Source organism: Haliotis asinina, chromosome 16 (assembly GCF_037392515.1).
Source record: "Haliotis asinina isolate JCU_RB_2024 chromosome 16, JCU_Hal_asi_v2, whole genome shotgun sequence".
Classification (NCBI taxonomy): domain Eukaryota; kingdom Metazoa; phylum Mollusca; class Gastropoda; order Lepetellida; family Haliotidae; genus Haliotis; species Haliotis asinina.
The window spans coordinates 24487710-24507495 of NC_090295.1; the positions used below are offsets into that span (position 1 = coordinate 24487710).

Genomic DNA, 19786 nt, shown 5'->3' on the forward strand with positions numbered 1-19786 from the left:
CACGCCCCAGTCTCGGGTTCGATTCCACATATGGGTCCAATGTGTGAAGCCCATTTCTGGTGTCTATCGCCGTGATATTGCTAGAATGTTAATATTGCTAAAAGAGGCGAAAAACTGAACTCACTGAGATCTGCATCATATTGGCAGACTGTAAGTGGCATTCATCCAGTTAGCCGAGTGCTTCAAGAAACACACCTAGAAAGAATATTTATTTATGTGCCTTCAATGACACGATTCATATTTGCAAACGCTTCCTCGTACTTATGCGACGCGGTGTTCAAAGGTCGCCGTCGGATCGGCTACGGTCGTTGTGTCACGTCGCTACAAGGTATTTGATTCACTCGTTGATTCATTAAATAGTCGTAGTTGTGATCCACTTTACCGCCTGACGACCAAAGCCTCTTTATAACACGTTAAATATATCTATCATTCGTTAGGTTTTCCTGTATATATGTATCACTACGTGAGCGAATTTAGTTTTACGCCGCACTCAGTAACATTCCAGGTATACGGTGGCGGTCTGTAAATGATCGATTCTGGACCAGATAATCCTGTGATCAACATCATGCGCATCAATCTACGCAGTTGAGATACAATGACAAGTCTCAACAGAACTTGTCAGCGAGCCTGACCACCCGTCTTTATCTTGTGCATTTATTACTCTTGTCACATTCTCCCTAAAAAATATAAATCTCACGCCAAACTGGGTTTATATGCAAAATGCAAAATCCGTTAAGAATCAAAGAAACAGGTCGAAACAAATGTTTTCAGTGACTTTTCTGAGATTGGAAATTCAATTATGCGTTCGCTTCGGAAGCACTTAAGGACACGGCCGAATGAGGGAGGCCATTAGACCCCGCCATCTCAAGTTGTTGAATTTTCTCTTTCGGGTTAGAAGCCCTTATAATTTAAATTCTTTGACTTCAACGTGTTACTTGCTATAAAAGTAAACACGTCGTCTAGGGCCTCCTTTCTCAAAATACAATGATGATCGTGAGTCACTAAGGTAACCTTAGTGCAATGTTAAAGAATGGGATTTAAGGTGAACCTTAGTAAAGGTTGTTTCGTGAAAGGAGCCCCTGGGTGTACTTTCACAAAATACTAAGGTGATCGTAAGGCACTAAGGTAACCTTAGTGCAGTGTTAAAGAATGGAATGTTAAAGATGGGTTGCTTCGTGAAAGGAAGTGAGTGAGTTAAGTTATACGCCGCACTCAGCAATATTCTAACTATATGGCGGCGGTCTGTAAATAATCGAATCTGGACCAGACAATCCTGTGATCAACAACATGAGCATCGATCTGCGCAGTTGGGAACCGATGACATGAGTCAACCAAGTCAGCGAACCCGACCACTCGACCCCTTTAGTCGCCTCTTACGACAAGCGTAGTCGCCTTTTACGGCAAGTATGGGTTGCTGAAGGCCTATTCTACCCCGGGCCTTGTCAGCGCTAAGGTAGTCGTAAGGCCCATACTTCAACATATGACTACGATCATTAGAGTACTAAGGTGGCTTTGATGAACGGGGCACGGGATTTACTCTTTTGTAAGTATAAGAAGTGCGTGACAGTAAACACGTGTAATATATCATAAACAACACAGATCCTTATTATACACGTGTTATCAGGCAAGTTTAGTAAATATACCAAATAATGTTAACACCCTTAGTGGGTACGTGCGGAAGGTCATGAACAATTCTACCTCAACTCAGTAACACGGATGTAACAGTCAGCACTGTAGCACTCACGAACAGAACCGAGGGAGTTCTCATCTCGACAGCAGTGCGACGTAAACGATCACTAACAGAGAAAATAGTACTCGAAAGCGAAGTAAAATACATGAAAAATTGCAAATGGTGACATGTTATCACTTTCTAAAAATAACCAGTTCGGTTGTTTACCATTCCGGTGTTACAATCAATTCTTATTTGTATCTATTGATTAAGCTTCGACGTGAATACCACGAGGGTCATCATGACCTAGGTCACATGACCGCTGTACATCCCGGATTATCACGGGGGCAGTACGTTCGGTATGTCACGTTCGCAGTCCCTGTGATCCGGGCGTTCGCAGATAAAAAAGCTGGTAACCATGACACGGGGTTTTAGAGTTTGGTTCTAAATGTGCATGTTTGTAAATTAGATCAGTCATTGACAGCTGTTTCCAACAGAAATAAATGTCTCTGTATGTTTTACGAATATATATTCTTTGTTAATATAACGAGCTGTATTCTTTGTTGAACTAGATCCATATTTCATTGTATAGTTGCAATTCTGATATTTCAGTTGAGAATTTCTTATAACTTGACTGTCAACATTTTATGACCTTTACATCCGCGAAAAACAGAACCCCGCGTCGGTAAAATTCTGTAAATCAGGCCCAGTTGTGAAAGTCCAATGATTACTCCTTCGCTATGAGCTGGAGCACGTTCGAAGTGCATGTGTTTGTAATAGAGTGAGTTTGTACGGCAAACAGCTCCGGTGTGTTACTGGATAGTTGAATTTATAGCAGGTAGGTTTTGCCACGTAATATCACAGGATCCGTTTAATATCACATCTAAATTTTAATCGAGGGTTACATCTTTCACCTAGGGTGGTAAGGTTGAATAATTAAATTACACACACGTTTGTACATAAATGGAATGTTTTCGAAAATATAGAATGCTTGTTTGAATACACCACGAAATGTTTGTCGACTAAAGGTTTCAAAATATATGATAATGCGTTTAATGGAATTTAGTACTACATACCTCTTCATCCAAGGACAAAACGAACGCAATGAAATGTCGTAATCAGTATCGTTGTATAGTTACAAACAAGGCAACAGGTGTCGTATTAATTGCTGGCAGATATATTGGGATCTAATATATCGTTTACTGGTTGAAAATTATCGCTGTTAGATAGTGATACTCGCGGCGGCGTGGGACGACGTCGGGAATTGGTGTATCAATTGTCTTCGCTTGAGATGTTGGTATGAGAGAATGAAGTGTATCCGGTTCCCCCATCTAAGTGGAACATATACATGTATAAGGCGTGTTGTGTATCCGTGACTAGTCTGTCGTACAGACCCTGAAGTATAAATATCCAAGAAAGCCCACGCACGTCTAGAAAATGTGGCAAGTCTAGATTTCTGAAAATGAAGAAAGTCTCAGGGTTCCATTTCATTATATTATTTTTTTTCACTAAGAACGTTTTTTCAGTAAAATATGTTCATTTCAGAGACTAGCTGTTAGTCTAATCCGTGACAAAAGCAGAAAGAAGTGTCTTGGAAGATGAAAGCATAAAAATTGCCTATGTTGTCTGAGGACCTGTGAGGATCCGGGTTAGAACTGATCTTAAGCATCCCGTGCTTGTCGTAAAGGGCGACTCACGGGATCGGGTGCTGATGCTCGCTGACGTTGTGCGGCGTAAGACTAAACTCCCTTGTCTGAATGTATTTCGTTTCGTTTCAGACAGAAATTGTGTATTGAAGTATGCTCGGTTTTGGTGTCAGTCCTTCAACTAACCGATCACCATCTTGGAAGAAATGGATCAAGTTAATCACACAAGGAGGAGCAATCATGGAGCTGAAACGGGCGGCGATCATACCGGATGTAGGATCCAAATCCACCCACAGCAAAGGATTCAATCTTACAGATGAAGAAGTCATGGTAATTATTGTCTTTGAGTAACAAGAAAGAGCGCTAAAGTGCATCTTGTAAGAATGGCTTCACCTTTATTGTAAAATACACCTCGAGGTGGTGAGGTAGCCTTGTGGCAAAAGAGTTCGCTCGTCACACTTAATCCCATCGTTCAGTTATCATATGGGTAGAATGTGTGAAAGCCGTTTGAGGTGTCCCGCGTCGTGGTGTTGCTGAAAGTTTCCTGAAACCGGATAAAAGTCAATTCACCTACTCATAAACTCATCTGCGATTGTCCTTTCAGTTGGGGGTGTAACCTAGGGGTTGAAGCATTTTGTCGTCAGGCCGAAGACCCCATATTCGATTCCCCACATGCGTACGGTCTTTGTAACCCATATTTGGTGTCCCCTCGCCGTGATGTGGCTGGAATTTTGTTAAAAGTGACGGAAAACCAAACTAACACAGTTTGGCTAATTCAAGACGTACAAACAGAACTTATCACGTTATCATTCAGCATTCCACTTACGTACAGCAAAGTCGCGACAGCACGTGGAGATAACAATCATTCTGTGTTGACCAAAGTCGATGACACGCGTGAATCCCGTGCTTGGCAAGAACCGCGGACATTGCGTGGAGACCTTGCATTTCTGCTTCGTAATTCCCGCGATCTTCGTACTTCGTGTGTCACAGGCGATGCGGGCGGTCATCACCAGTCAGGTATATAATCTACCCTTGACCAGGTCGAATTGCTGTGTAATGATACCCCAAGAACGCATACGTGTTTTGCCACCTCACTGTACACCACGACATCGTAGACTGTTGATGTCAGTGTGCTGACGCAGTGCGCCACGTATCTGAAACCAACGTATTTTACATCCATGCTACGCATTCTTGTTTCCATGGCCAACCAGCGTTAGTCGGTGTTCGTTCTATCAACCACTGAATTAGGTAGTTCTTGTGGTCGACCAGCGCTAATCAGTGTTCGTGCTATCAACCACTGACCTATCCAGTTCACCCTCGACCCAGTTCACCATAAGTTGTATGAAAGCTGCAATATTTCTGAATGTGGTAAGAAACAGCATTCACCCACTTCCTTTAATTCGGTAAAGAGATTTCTTTACTGAATAAACACCGACCTATGCTATATAATGTAGGTAGTGTCCTCCGAAATAGCTATAGCGTGCACATAAAGTCAGCATGTACCTGAATGACCTCAGATAGATCTGCTTACAGATTACGCGTCAAGGACATATGCTTAGGGTGCGGTGGTCTGAAATATATGCCTGCTATCTTGTGACGTATAAAAACGAAGCTAACTCGACAGCCAAAACAGGATACACGCGTGACGAAGGTATCGCTTTCAAAACAATCGTAAGGCGTTTGGGGTTGTGTAATGGTCCAAGCAACAGATTGTTACAATGATGAGCCTCTTTCGATTGCCTCAAACGATAGGCATGTATACAGACTCACTCACACACTGAGGGAGAAGGAAGTGCATGTTCATGCTGAGGGCTTGACGTTTCCTTTTCTGCTCCTTACCCAGTTACCTAATCATCTGACATCGAAGCAATGAAATCTGAAATAAGATACGGCTGGATTTTGTTTCGAAACACGTTCTTGTTTCTTAGTGAACACCGTTGTTTTCTCAATGAACCATGTACTCACACAGATATAAGCCGTCCTGACAGACACTAACCGAGATTCCTGCCAAGAACTCTGCTTTACACTGACGTTGAACTGATACATATGTGTGAATAGCATTGCTAACTAGCTCTCTTTTTCTGCGTTACACACATGAAGTAACGAAGGGATATGTCACTGTTTACACTGGGATATGTCGGAAGCCACTTCATCAAAGGTCTTCACGGTAAACGACGAGCAAGAAACATCTCCCCATTTAACGCCAAATGTGGTGAAAATTCGTGTATCTTTTGGGAATGACATTATTGTTCAGGAAGTGGGGAACTGTCTACGAAAGACTTACTATTGAGAAAACGTTAACTAATATCTCAGAATTAAGAAGACGTTAACGAATCGCTTACCATTGAGAAAACGTTAGAAAATGACCTACCATAATTTGAGAAAACGTTGACGAATGACTCACTGTTGAGAAAACGTTGTCGAATAACTCACTACTGAAAAAACGTTGACGAATTTGAGGAAACATTAATGATTTTTTAATATTTCCAGAGACCATATAATGTTGTCTGCTGTTTTCATAACGAATGTATGTCGCTTGTTTTATCGAACTTACTCGATCCAGATTGCTGACTAAAGAAACAACACTCAGTATCCTTTACTGAAGTAATGTCATGTTAAATTAAATTAAACAGAAATTCTGACAACCAGACCACAATGATCACGAGTTGTCCACATTGGGATCAATTGGTCAGCTCCGTCCATGGTTGTATGGCACCACCACGTTAAGTGTACACGTTACTACGAGCAGACTATCGTAGTAAGAAGCTTGCCACTTGATATGGAATTCGGGCGGCATGTCTATGTTTAGAAGTCTGTATGTTGGTGATGTGGGTCGAAGATCTATGTTCTCCATCAGTAGTGCACGTCGTGGGGCAAACTGGGAGAGCTATATTTTGTGCAGCTGATGAAGTACTTCGGTTTTTTTCAATATCACTTTCGCAACGGTTATATACGGATAGTTATTCATATCGCTTACATTTGGCTTGCCGTTGAAGGTCAGTGCATTACAGAGTTTGGCTCCAGGCAGAGACTAGATCCGTAGTTGGTGGGGTCGAATGTGAATTTGATAAATTTGTTGCAAATCTGCGACCAATACGATTATACCCTTATGCAACACAGCATCCCATTTCCCATCTTCAGAGTGAGTGAGTGAGTGAGTTTAGTTTTACGCCACACTATATTCCAACTATATGGCGGCGGTCTGTAAACAAACGAGTCTGGACCAGACAATCCTGTGATCAACAACATGAGCATCGATCTGCGCAATTGAGAACCAATGACATGAGTCAACCAAGTCAGCGAACCTGACCACCGACCCCGTTGGTCGCCTCTTATGACATGTATAGTCGCCTTTTATGGCAAACATGGGTTGCTGAAGGCCTATTCTACCCTGGACCTTCACGTGTCTTTAATCTTCAGAACACAAAGGACAAATCAGGAGATCATCATGTAATTTAACGCACTTTTAACAAGGGAAGATGGCTTCCGCGTCTTCATTATGACATATCACCATGTACCTTTAATTCGACTTTTTGTCGGAATATCTATATGTGCAAGTAGATAAGGGCGATATATGATCTTAATATGTTATAAGTGTGTACATTCAGCATGATCATTCAACATGGGCTAAGAAGGTTAGATTTACAACGTGCCTTTTAACGTATCGGTTTCAGTAAATCATTTCACATCAGTTTTTTGGGTTGGAAGTGATCTTCAGCAACCATAATTGTCTTAAGAGGCGACTAACGGGATCGGGTGGTCAGACATCCTTCCTTGGGTGACGTGTGTCGTCTTGTTCCAGATATGTAGATCAATATAAGGCACAGTATTCTCTGGTCCAGACTCAATTATTTACAGATCACTGCCATACACAGTAGATGGAGCATTTATCAGCGTCGCTTTAGAAGCAATCGCATATTATGGCCGAGGTTCAGTTTTTTTTCAAACAGAATCTTTGCTGAAAGGATAAAATAACACCGACTGGACGTTAATTTAATTCAACTCACTAACACGAATCCTGTTGTCGTTTCAGGCAATAAATCAATGTTTTCAAAGCGACCAGCCACCGGAAACACTCCGAGCCAGCGGATGTACGTATTGCTTGAAAAGCGCATGTCCTCAACAAGTTGTCGCCTTCAATGGCGGACGGTACCTGATTGCCAGCAAGACAAAGGGCATTATCATTGTGGCGGTGTGTGAATCCAAGGCCAAGCTCTCCGCTGCTTCTACATGGCTCCTGAGAATTGCCACCTCCATACAGTGAGCGACGTGGAGATCTACAACGAAAGAATTGAACGCACAACGACTTCATCACACCCAGGGACCACGAAGAACAAGCTTCACTTCAACGTCGACTGTCTATTCCTTTGTAGAAATACACATGTATGTCCTGTGCTTAAACATGTGTGGATCCGTCCTCCATCGAGATACTGTTGGTGCCAACACCATGGCGCCGTTTCCATGGTGATAGATCAAGAAATGTTGAAACTGGGAAACGGAATCCTAGAAACGTTAGTGTCCAGAGATGAGGAGGGTATGGTTGGTGTTAAGAGAAGCATAAAAGCGGTGAAATGGTACCGTTTCCAATCAGGCACTCGTGGTTGGTGACAAAGGTTGAACGCAACGCTATGTACTCCAGTTGGTTGTCAAGGGATTGGTTGATTTGATAAAGTAACGATTTGTTTGATGGAGTGTGTTATGAGACTACCGGCCGTGTTACCTTCAAGTGTGAGTGTTAGAAGAAACTGCTCACAGATCGTACCCAACCCACCATGTTGCCCCGTGTCTCAACTTAGAAAATGTTGGTGTGAATCACAGAAAACTGCTCAACTGATCTTGTGTACATGCTCAAATTCCTCCATTGTGTATAGTCTGGAGTTCAAGTATTGTCGATGCATTATTTGAACAAGTTCATCGCCAACCACCATTGTCTACAGTCTGTCAAATAAATTTGGAATTAACATCACCCAAAGTATAACAGTAGAGTTGCGGCATTGAGAATAGGTTTACCATGACAAATGCATCTGAATACCTCCCGGAGTGTCACTGAATTTGTCTTTGACGTATATCCCTCGGGCTTTTGAAAGGAGGTGAAAAAACATATTGTGAATTTCCGTTCCAGTTTAGGAGGGCGAGATCAAATCCTAAATGTATGAGTATTCTGTGTTATTGTCGTGTTTGTCACGTAATAAACATATTGTACAACCCAAATACAGATTTATGTGATTTATATATATTGCTGAGAGTAATTAAAGAAATTAATATATAGTTGGAACATTGCTGAGTGCCGGGTACAACTGAGCTGACTCACTCCTTAACGTGGACTCGTGTCGCTCATCCGAGTGGAATTCCAGGGTTGAGGTCCCTCGAATGTGAAGGTCATCGTTAGCACGCGTTCGTCATAAATCGTTTCTTCGACCGCTGGGTGCCCGTGGAACTGTTCTAGATCTGGCCATGCTGTTCGTGCCGTGACATTTCCACGTGCCTCGATGGGTCACGGTCAGATAGAAGTAACGCCCATCCCGCATTTCTGCACATGTAGGTGTTGTGCGGGCCAACATTTGTGAGTTCGTCACCCTTCACGTAACTGCAGAGACATTATTCGGATTGTCCCGGAATAACACGATGATATAACGAACGCATTCCTTTTGTATTATTATCATTCGGGTCTCCTCGGCTAATTCCGTTGTCTATGGGGAGGACACCTCGGTGACCGATAGGAGTTGTTGAAAGTACGACACGCCGTCCATCTGTGAGAGACTGGACAGCTAAGATTAATTGTTTTGTTCGCTTATTGCTTAGAGTCGCACTCAGTAAAATCCTAGCTATTTGACGATAGTCTCTAAGTATTTGAGTCTAGTCCAGATAATCCAGTGACTGATAAGATGACCATCGATCTACAGTCGAACCCCGGACCCCACATATCCGGAATCCCCGCCTTCCGGACGATTTTTATGTGAAACGAAACTTACGTTCATTAATTGTACTCGCTTAACCGGACCTCGCGCTTCCGGACACAATTGGGCTACGGTGTTAGACGTCAACCAAGTCCGCGCACCTGACCTCCCGATGCCCTTAATGAGTCGCCTGTTATGACAAGCATATGGGCTGCTGCTGATCAATTCAAACGAATCTATTGGGGCATGTATGTCTCGTGACACTATGTTTCAAAACGATCCATTTATTTAGGGTCATAGTGACGTACTTTAGAGAAATTGGTCAATGCAGTTTCATAATTCCTACCAACTGTCTCTGATTGAAGTCTTCATTAACAGCAGTTCTGCATTTGTGGATGAGTTAACCAGCAGTCACAATGATATTATATCAAGGTTGAATCATTGTGCGACGATGTCGCATTGGCCATACGAGATACACTCCCGAATATTTGCTTAAAGGTGAGGATCCTCCGTTCTGTATCCCTTGTGATGAAGGAATCACAGTCAAGCATGTCTTGCTTGACTGTATTGATTTTGCCATCACAAGGGAGAAATACTTCAATGTCAAAACAATGACGCATCTTTTTAATGTTATCATTTAATCATTGAATGTTTAAAGGAAATAGACTTATTAGCTAAATTTTGAATAATATGTTTTGTAAATCGAAAGCTGATCTTTTAAACATGGTGGTGTGAATTGTCAACTGCGATTGTTAGTGGCTGTACAGTCAAAGGGGGTTGAAGTAGCGTAAAATTATTGTCCCCCTGAGAGGGTACACATGTCCCAAAACTTTCAAAGTGAAATTTAAACTTACCAGTATATATTTAAACGTAGTATTTTTGTCATTTTAAATTTCGGCTACATTTTCCTACAATCACCAACGGCTGAGGGGATGGTGTAACTCCAGCCTGGGTCCATGCAGGTAGCAAAAGTAATGTAAGTCCCCTTGGTCCCTAGTGTGGTGATCTACCTTCAGTTGTTGGTGATCTATAGCCTACTTTTATATTATGTATTGTCCAAATTGTGCTGTTAGGTTTAACTTCATATGCTAGTTCTAAATTCGAATTGTGATACTCTAGTTATTTTACCGTACTTTGACGACGGGTTTTGGAATATATACATATTCTCTATAATCATGTTTGTTTTCGTCACGATATGGCTGAAATATTGCCGGTGTGACGTTAAATAATAACTCACTCACTCACTCAATGTTGAATCACACGTTGATTCAATAGCCTGATTGACAGTTTTGGCTGTATTAATATTATAGTTGAAATGGCGTTGAAATTTCAACTTTGAATCAGCATTACATATCAGTGCTGAAACATTTTCAAAACGACTCCCACAGATAAACCAATGGCCTTATTGATATGAATCAATGACATATATGAAAATATGTTTGTAGAGGACACAGGTTGGGTCATTGTGCCCCACGTTGTTTGCACCGTTCAGGGGATGACGTGTGTGTCCATGGGTTGCACTTTTACAGCACTATTGTTGTACGTTTATAGGACTAACAAGGTGGCCTATCGCTCCTTTATTACCAGGTTTTACAACGCGGCCTCGGTCGTGATTCCTGATTAGAGTGTGTGATCAGAGTTTTAAGCCGCCTCTAGCAATACTCCAGCAATCTCACAAGAAATGGGACCCGTGTCGGTCACGGGGTAGAATAGGCCTTCAACAACCCATGCTTGCCATAAAAGGCGACTATGCTTGCCGCAGAGGCGACTAACGGGATCGGGTGGTCAGGCTCGCTGGCTTGGTTGACACTTGTCATCGGTTCCCAACTGCGCAGATCGATGCTCATGTACTTGGTCACTGGATTGTCTGGTCCAGACTTGATTATTCATAGACCGCCATCATATAGCTGGAATATTGCTGAGTGCGGCGTAAAACTAAACTCACTCACTCACTCACTCACAAGAAATGGACTTCACACATTGTAGCTAAGAGGGGAATCGAAACCAGCTCTTGGGCTTGACGAGCGAACGTTTTAACCACAAGGCAATCCCACCGCCCCGCTTTTAGTGTTACTCCATGTAATGGCTTGATAAATGAGAGAGTACATTGTTCTCAAACTTAGTAGTACCTATTCTAATCTTTAATATTTCTTGAATAAGTTACAAACGAGCATCCAAGGAAACCTAGTGAGCCTCATATTTAACTCGTCACTTTCAACCTGTGGACACTATGGCCAATAGTGTAAGCTATGAAATATGAAAACATAAACATAATATTGACCGCAATTAAGGCAAACACGAAAGATGAAAAATGCCGTTGCCGTTCAATAAATTCCTTTCGTTCAGCTGAATACACGACACGTCGCAGAGGCTAGGAAGAGTTATGGTTCTTGGCCACGCCTGGCTCGATGCATTGTCTCACGTGCTGAACAGCAGCGATATTCCAGGTATATGGCCCCGTTCTGTAAGTAGCCTAGTCTAGACCAAACAATCCAGCGTGATCATCGATTTGCGAACAGGTTTACCATGACGAGTCAACCAAGTCAGCGAGCGTTAGTCGTCTCTTACGACAAGCATGGGTTGCTGAAGATCAACTCTAACCCGGATCTTCACAGATGCAGAGCTGAGTGAGACCGCGTGTCTGGGAACAACTGTTATTCAGGACAAAATGTAGTCATCCGTGTCTCCTGTCAGCATGACGGCGACAACAGTGAAGCGGACATAAAATCCATCTTCGTCGATTACAGCCAAATGCCATTTGAACAATTTTGATTTGTTGTTTTCATCAATATTCCAACTATATGGCAGCACTCTATAAGTAACCAAGCCTGGACCAGACAATCCAATGATCAACAGCATGAGCATCGATCTACCCTATCTGGCTACGATGACATGTCTCAACCCGGACGTAGATGTGTTGTATCCAGATCTTCAAGGGTACAGGGGATTACATTGCTACACTGACATCACAGGTCTGTCCGTGCTCGTTCACGTCGAGATCCACTAGCACTGGTTGTCAAACCAAGCCTTTGTGACCACATATCCTCTGATCAATAATTACGTTATGCAGGGCATATGCTGACCCGATATTCTACTTAATTATTTGATACTACCACTACGGCTTTGTACTGGCACCAACGTTGTACTGCAATGTATTGTGATATATGTGCCCGTATTACGATACGTGTTGCGATACGTTGGGACCTTAGGTGTTTCACAGTAAGTGGCACTAACTGTGCATGCCAATCCCATTTTCTATATTATAAGTCCCTAAACTTATATGTTAGGGTTCTGATAACAGCCAAATTAGGTTGCATAGTCAGAGATTCTATTTTCCTTTATATACAATCTACAGTATTACAGTATGCAGTTTTGTCATTGAATAAACCAAGGAAAACATCTGTTGTGAATAAAGTATGTGCAGATTTTTTAAACCATAAAGATTATCACAAAATCTTCATATGTGTTCTTTACCAAATACACCGGTTCTTAGAAAATGTGTTGCAATACATATCGTATAAAGCGTATTGCGATATACGATATACCGGTAATACTGTGTAGCCCTAACTAGATACAAACAGTTATAAAATTGAATTAAAATTGTTCAAGTGAGACGCAGTATCGGTATTATCTAATGAACCTATATTTACCTATACAGTTCAATTTCCATGCGGTCAGGACCCGTGAAGGTCCCGGGGTAGAATAGGCCTTCAGCAACCCATGCTTGCCAAAAAAGGCGACTCAGCTTGTCGTAAGAGGCGACTAACGGGATCGGGTGGTCAGGCTCGCTGACTTGGTTGACGCATGTCATCGGTTCCCAATTGCGCAGATCGATGCTCATTGTTGTTGATCACTGGATTGTCTGGTCCAGACTCGATTATTTACAGATCGCCGCCATATAGCTGGAATATTGCTGAGTGCGGCGTAAAACTAAACTCACTCACTCACTCACTCCCATGCGGTCAGGGGAGGTGACAGCATCCGCTCGTCACGGAACATGTGTTCGAATTCGCACATGAAGCCCATTTCTTCTATCCCCTGCCGTGATATCACTGGAATATTGCTAGAGGTGGCGTAAACTAATGCTCACAAATTCCACTCAAAACCGACGGTCAATAATTATATGAGTTGAAACTTTGATGACTCCATAACAGAGTTTACGAAGCATTTCCACACACCGACGACCACCACAGAGCTGTTTGTCTAACGACTTCGACCCAGTATGATACTAAATAAGTTTAATGTGAGATCAGTCAGTCATGCGCTGATGCTCCTTGAAGACACGGTAAACCTGACGTGCAGATCGATTCACGGAACAAGGGAACGCTTCCATATAACGGTGCATAACACTGGGGTAAGACAGCTCCAACACATACTTCCGCTTGGGAAGTACAATGTGACACTTCATATAAGTACTCAACGTATCTTCTAAGTCTCTCACATGTATCCTTGATCTGTATTGCCTACCCGTGTGTCATTCGTGAAATCAAGTCATCACCAAAGGTATATCGATACCTATCTGTGTCAGCCGTGTGTCAACCAGTTTATTGCTATCCGTCAAACACCCATGTTAAAAGAAAGACCGACGCGTAACTGGTGCGAAGTTCAAGCGTTCTCGTCGCGAGAGTGGGATGTACCCTTTTGTTGTCAGTATCAAAAGTGCACGTATGCCAAAGCGTCGGTGTATTTGTGAGCGGACATACTTGTATATGTCTTGTATCAGCCATATTTTGGGTATCCCGGCCTCATATTGGAAAGATCAATGCTTTGTCACAATTAAAGCTACGCTGCTGTTTATTGGATAAACTCCCAGTTATCACAACCAGTCTCCATTGTGTTGAAAACAAGAAAATACCGAGCAAAACTAAGCATACACATAACCACTGGATTTTTTACTTACACGGGTCACGAAAATGTTTCTAGCAGTCAAAGAAAACGCTGATCCACTAATGTCCAAAACACAGGACGACTATAGAACCATTTCTGTATGTTTTGTGACGCTATATTTTTTTCCGGCAGTGGATTGGGTAAGACAACTCCAAGAAGCATCGAAGTATCTTTTGTCCCTGGTAATGATGGTTCTGGTAATGACGGGTGTTCAATTTTGTACTCATGTACTGAGGTCGGAGAAGGGGAGGGTAATTTTGGCATTCTGTGGACGAAACGTAAAACTACGCCTAATGTTACCAACATTTAGAACGGTAACCCGAAAATGGTGTAGGACGTTCGTTCGTTCTTATTGGAGAGATGAAAAGAATGCTCTTTGGTTGCCCTGGGTTTGTTTTGACTTGTAGAGAAAAGTTACCTGGATTTGTCTAATCGACGAGTGAGGACAGGGAGACCTTTTTGGTGTTGTTGTTGCTGTTGAGTGTTGACACACATATATGACATCATTAATATAAGTAGGCATACACCACGAAAAGGTAAATATTAACCGTGCATACAAATTTATTCAGATGTATTTTCCATGCATCAGCACGATAGTCTGGATTTGGATTAGAACACCGAGCAACCAAGTTTTTGTTTTGGATATAAAATCCAAAAAGCACACACAAATATAATGCTCGTTTTACTTATGCTTGGTCTAATGTGTCTACCAAGCGACATAAGCTTAGATTGTACTTTTCTTTATGCAGTCAAAAACTCCAGTAAGAGATTGAGTCCTTTTGCCAGAGTTGCCCCCCTTAGACCAGCCTTGCCATCAACCTCTCCCAAGTCAAATATATTTTGTTCATAGTCTTTAATTTTATAATCGCATTCCGAAACACTTCATTGATATTTGCTTATGTATGTATAGCTTCCCGTGGTCGTCAGTTATTTCAAAATCGAAAGTGATTAAACTGCTTGCGAAGTGGCAATTATTGTTAGTATTACCTTGATATTACACGCTTATGAGGTCTGTTTCTTAAGAGACCTTATTAACAATCATCCCGAAATCTTGGAAGTTCAGTCAAAGATGATATTTTATATAATGTATGACGAATACAGGACTAATTTGAATGCTTTTATATTAATTAATTACATTTTGCATAGATGAATTACGAAAAAGATATTAATTTCTTTTAAAACTAGTGTGTATAACTTGTATAAACACTTCTTAAAATTGAAAATTTATTTAAATTATATATTCTTCCGCTGTATGCAAGTTTTTCCCCTTAAAATAATACATATACAAATTGTAAAAAAATGTTTAGCCGGATGCTCATTCTACACTGTGGAAACATAAGCAATTTTTTAACTTTTGATTTAATGTGTTGTTCAAGTAACCAACATAGATGAATTTATTAAAATGAACATATAGTGTGTTATGATTTTAGTAATAGACATGCCTAGTTATAAATAAGAACGGGCAGTGAGGTAGCCTTGTGGCTAAAGCGTTTGCTTGTCACGCTGAAGACCCGTGTTCGATTCCCAACATGGGAAGACCGTGTGAAGCCCATTTCGGGTGTTCCCCACAGTGACAGCTCTGGAATGTTGCTAAAAGCGGCGTTAACCTGAACTCACTTGATATAACCAAACAAACAAATGATCAAATAAATAAGTTTTAGACAACCAACATAAACACATAGTGTGAGTTTTCCTTTTAACATGATGGGAAAGTATGTCGAGCCCTTACATGGGGCACATATGCATTTTCAGAGATATCATTAAGTTGCAAGTTACGTCATACATTTTCTACTTATATATTCAGATGGTCTTCAGACATCGCCCTGGAAGCTTCTTCGTGTGTCTTCGTGTAGCTGGTTTAACACTGCATGCTTATATCACTTAAGATAACCAAACTGACTGGAGTGACCGTCCATTCTGACAGTGAACTACCTCTCCTGATTGGTCATCATGACCACATTGGACCATTTTTTCTTTCCCCTGTTGTGTCCAGGCCAGTGGTGAATACCGAGTCAAGGTTCTGTACAATATACACGAAGATAATGAAAAATTAATTCATAATTCAGTGAGAAAACGTATCGCCCCTTTTGGATAACCGTCTTGGATGTCGGAAAAGGATGTAGCAAAAGGTCTAGGCGCATGAGCAAAACCTGCTTGTGAAATTACAAGCGATATTCTCTCAAATGGTGCTGTAATATTTGACCATACACGGTGTAAAGCCGCCTCTCAAACCAAACCACCAGTCGTGGGTGCTCGTAAGCCCTCATCCTCCATGGCAATATGAATTTTCTGATGCTCATAAACAGACACTTTGAAGGGATAAGTTCGCCTGGATGATGTCTTACAGCCTTGATTCTGACATTGTGATACACAGTAACATTTTATGATCCCATTAAAATGAAAAATTATGAAGACGTCCTCCGTTGTTCAGCAACTCCGTCGATACATTTCCGTTGAAACTTGGAACTGCCTGTGAAGATTCAAATATATCCCATTCGCATTCAGAAATCCAAATATTGCCTGTTGCCTAATATGGGAAATGGCTCCGTACCTGCAGCATCTGGGCAAAAAATATTACAGAATAAGTACATTTTCCTCAAAGTAACTAACACTTTTAGTTGCAAAGCAAATTGTCTACTTTACAATCAGGATTTTGCGATCTGTGCCTGATACTTCACAATTTGTCCTACATTGAACACAGATATTTTAACGTTCATAAATGGCTGAATGAGAAAATTTATGAAAATCCCACAGATCTGTAACAACTTCAGTCATTCATTTGTTCACTCGTAACTTTAATGCGCAGATAGATATTAGGGGTGACCAGTGAGTAGGCAACAACTGTTGCGATGGCGATAGTCTGTTGCCACTAACTATTGCAATATTTTTGAATTGTCTCATTTGAAGCCATTCCCCAAACGTATAGTGTATATGAAATAACAAGAAGTTGAAGTAGTTTCAGTCCCTTTTAACAATTCATATGAAACGGAACCCAGATCAAGTAAACAATTAAGGCATTGACTTATTGTTATTCGTGCATGTTTGCCACCATTTGAAGAGATAACAGGGGTAGATAACTCTAAATCAAAGTGAACGATTCTGGAATCTCCTGTAATGTGCGCTTCGCATTTATCAGTTGAAGTTTATCGATTGATAGTTTTTCTTTCCTAATAAACAAATTTTCAGTTAACAGTTCACCATGTGTGTTTACAATGACGATTGGTTTTGGGGTTTTTTTGGGTTTTTTTTTGTTTTTTTGTTTTTTAAAGGACCCATACGACAGAGATGATTTATCAGGAGATCACACATATGCATTGAGCTGACGTGTCGCTCCCACATTACTTGTAGTACAAAACGATCAGCAGTGTATACAGGCATTGATAAAGAATCACACTTTCCAGCTGTTCAGAAATAGTTTTACTGTACAAGATCAGGGTTGATTTTTCTGTGTATTGATCATGCTTCACAAGAAACGACAGCAAACATCCTACATTAATACACGATCGGACGACACATAGAATAATGATTATACTAAGCATATACCGTGGACTGGTCAAGCTAAACAGGTACCGTCATACTATGCATATACCGACAAATGATGATGTTTAGCATATACCGTTAAGTAGTTATATCACACGTCTATTGAGAAAATGATCGTACTTAATATGTGTGGAGAACTGATCTCCATAAACAAAACCTGGTTCGAATGGTTTCTGTTGCTCAGGCCACACGCAAATTCATTTATGTCTGCACATGTACGCACCGTGTCATATATAAGTTCCTCTCCTCCGGAATGTCACCTGAGATTAACTTTCTATAAAGGGAAAACAAGTGGCAAAATCTCAGACAGCGGGGTGGAAAGGCAGACAACGTTCCCATTGCCCCGGAAGTCAATTACGATACGAATCATTTAGTCATTATAGACGACAGCAATACTAAATTTATACCATACAGATACGTATCTAAAACACCGGAAATAAACCTTATTACGTTAATGCAGGAATAGAAAAACATCTACAGTACATTCACAGAACCACGTACGACATATCGTTAACCAATGCACTGTGTTCACATACAGCTTGTTGAGACACCATGTGGGGAATCTGACAAACGCTGCTCCTTGTGAGACTGGAGTGACCCAAGTTGGTCAAAAGTTAATTATATTTATCGACGATGGCGCGATAGTTCTATTTTCATCGGTATACCAATCAAATGGACTATACATTGTCTTTATTTGTTCTGAGCATAACTGGTCTGACTGTTACCGAATCACATTAAAGTATTTACGTTACATTTATGATGAATCAGTGTTTTCCCTTCCTTGGACCGAAGTTTTCTGAGTTATCAAATTTAATACACTAGTATGAACAATAGCTCCACATTTAATATGGACGTGAACAAATCTAATTATATATTGACGATTAATAGCACTCGTTAAACGTGTCTGATATTTATATTGCAAAAGGCATTAAGCTATGCTAAGTCAAGAACAATGACAGAATAATTATGAAGACTGTAAAACTGCATGTTTTAATAATGTGGCATTATCTGTCAAGTATAGGATTATTATATAGCATCCAAAGTACCCAGTAATTTAGATCGATGCTCATGATGTCAATCACCGGGCTCTCGCCTCCTAACACAATTAGTGCAAAGAACACAGTCATATCCCAGGAATAGTGCTGAGTGCGGAGTTCAACATGAAGCAAACAAAGAACAAACAGAAAACCAAAACAACACAAGTGTTGCTGCCACAATTACACCTTCCTCAGAGTCTGTTCCAAGAATTCCATGGCTCTTTTTTTGTTATATCCAAACTGACGTTAAACCCTGATAAAAGTTACTTTCTGATATCAGAGAGTTAGATAAATCTCCAGAATCCTATTTCACAGACAGCTCATTGCAGAGTTAAGCACGACAGAAACAAACAACAAACACTTCAACCAAAGCGAAGTTGCTAACTGTTGCTATCACAATAATCGCACCTCTGTTTCAAAAGATTGTATGGTTCTCTTGAAAAACTCCATCTTATGCTCAAAAGTTTCCCACCTGCTGGTAATATAGAATGCAGATATCAGAGAGTTGAGGCTGAGTCATGATTGCCTCGACAAGCAAAGGTGTCTTTTCGTACCAAACCCGAGATTATATAAAAATTACATCCTTCCTTCTTTGGAACCACTGATAATTAAAAACAACAGTGCCACGGAATGCCAGAGGATATCAAAAAGTTCCAATGATCACAAAGAGGTTACTGAGCAATCAGTATAAAATTCACTGTAACAACAGTAGTCCTTGTCTAATTACTTGACCAAGAAATAGTTGATCGTACACCACACCATTACCCCCAAGCAGGGAGAAGATTGAGGCGCATTTGAATTAAGCTCCTGCACTTGAAGTGTTGCACTGCATGACAAATTCACGATGAGATGAAATATGTTTATTGTGATGATAGCCCATCCCATGACACTCTTGTGAAATGGAAAAAGAAATTTTCAAACCGGTCACATGTCCCTCACAGATGAGGCAAGCAGTGGACGCTCCTCACTGACTGATGACATGGACACCGTGCACAAGGTAGAGGCGCTGGTTCAAAAAGATCGCGGTGTGGTCCGAGGCAGTGTTTTGGACATCATTCATAACCAACTGCACATGTCCAAATTTCTTAAAGTGTCAACACGCTGGGTTTC

General features: G+C 41.1%; 1 protein-coding gene and 1 pseudogene across 1 annotated transcript; both read left to right on the forward strand.

The window, feature by feature from the left end:
* Nucleotides 1-3555: 3555 nt before the first annotated feature.
* LOC137267717 (uncharacterized) lies at nucleotides 3556-7579 on the forward strand. Its single transcript, XM_067802178.1, has 2 exons — nucleotides 3556-3645; nucleotides 7349-7579. The coding sequence occupies exons 1-2, from the start codon at nucleotides 3556-3558 to the stop codon at nucleotides 7577-7579; spliced, it is 321 nt and encodes a 106-aa protein (XP_067658279.1).
* Nucleotides 7580-15903: 8324 nt separating this feature from the next.
* Nucleotides 15904-16630, forward strand: LOC137267718 (uncharacterized; annotated as a pseudogene).
* Nucleotides 16631-19786: the final 3156 nt, after the last annotated feature.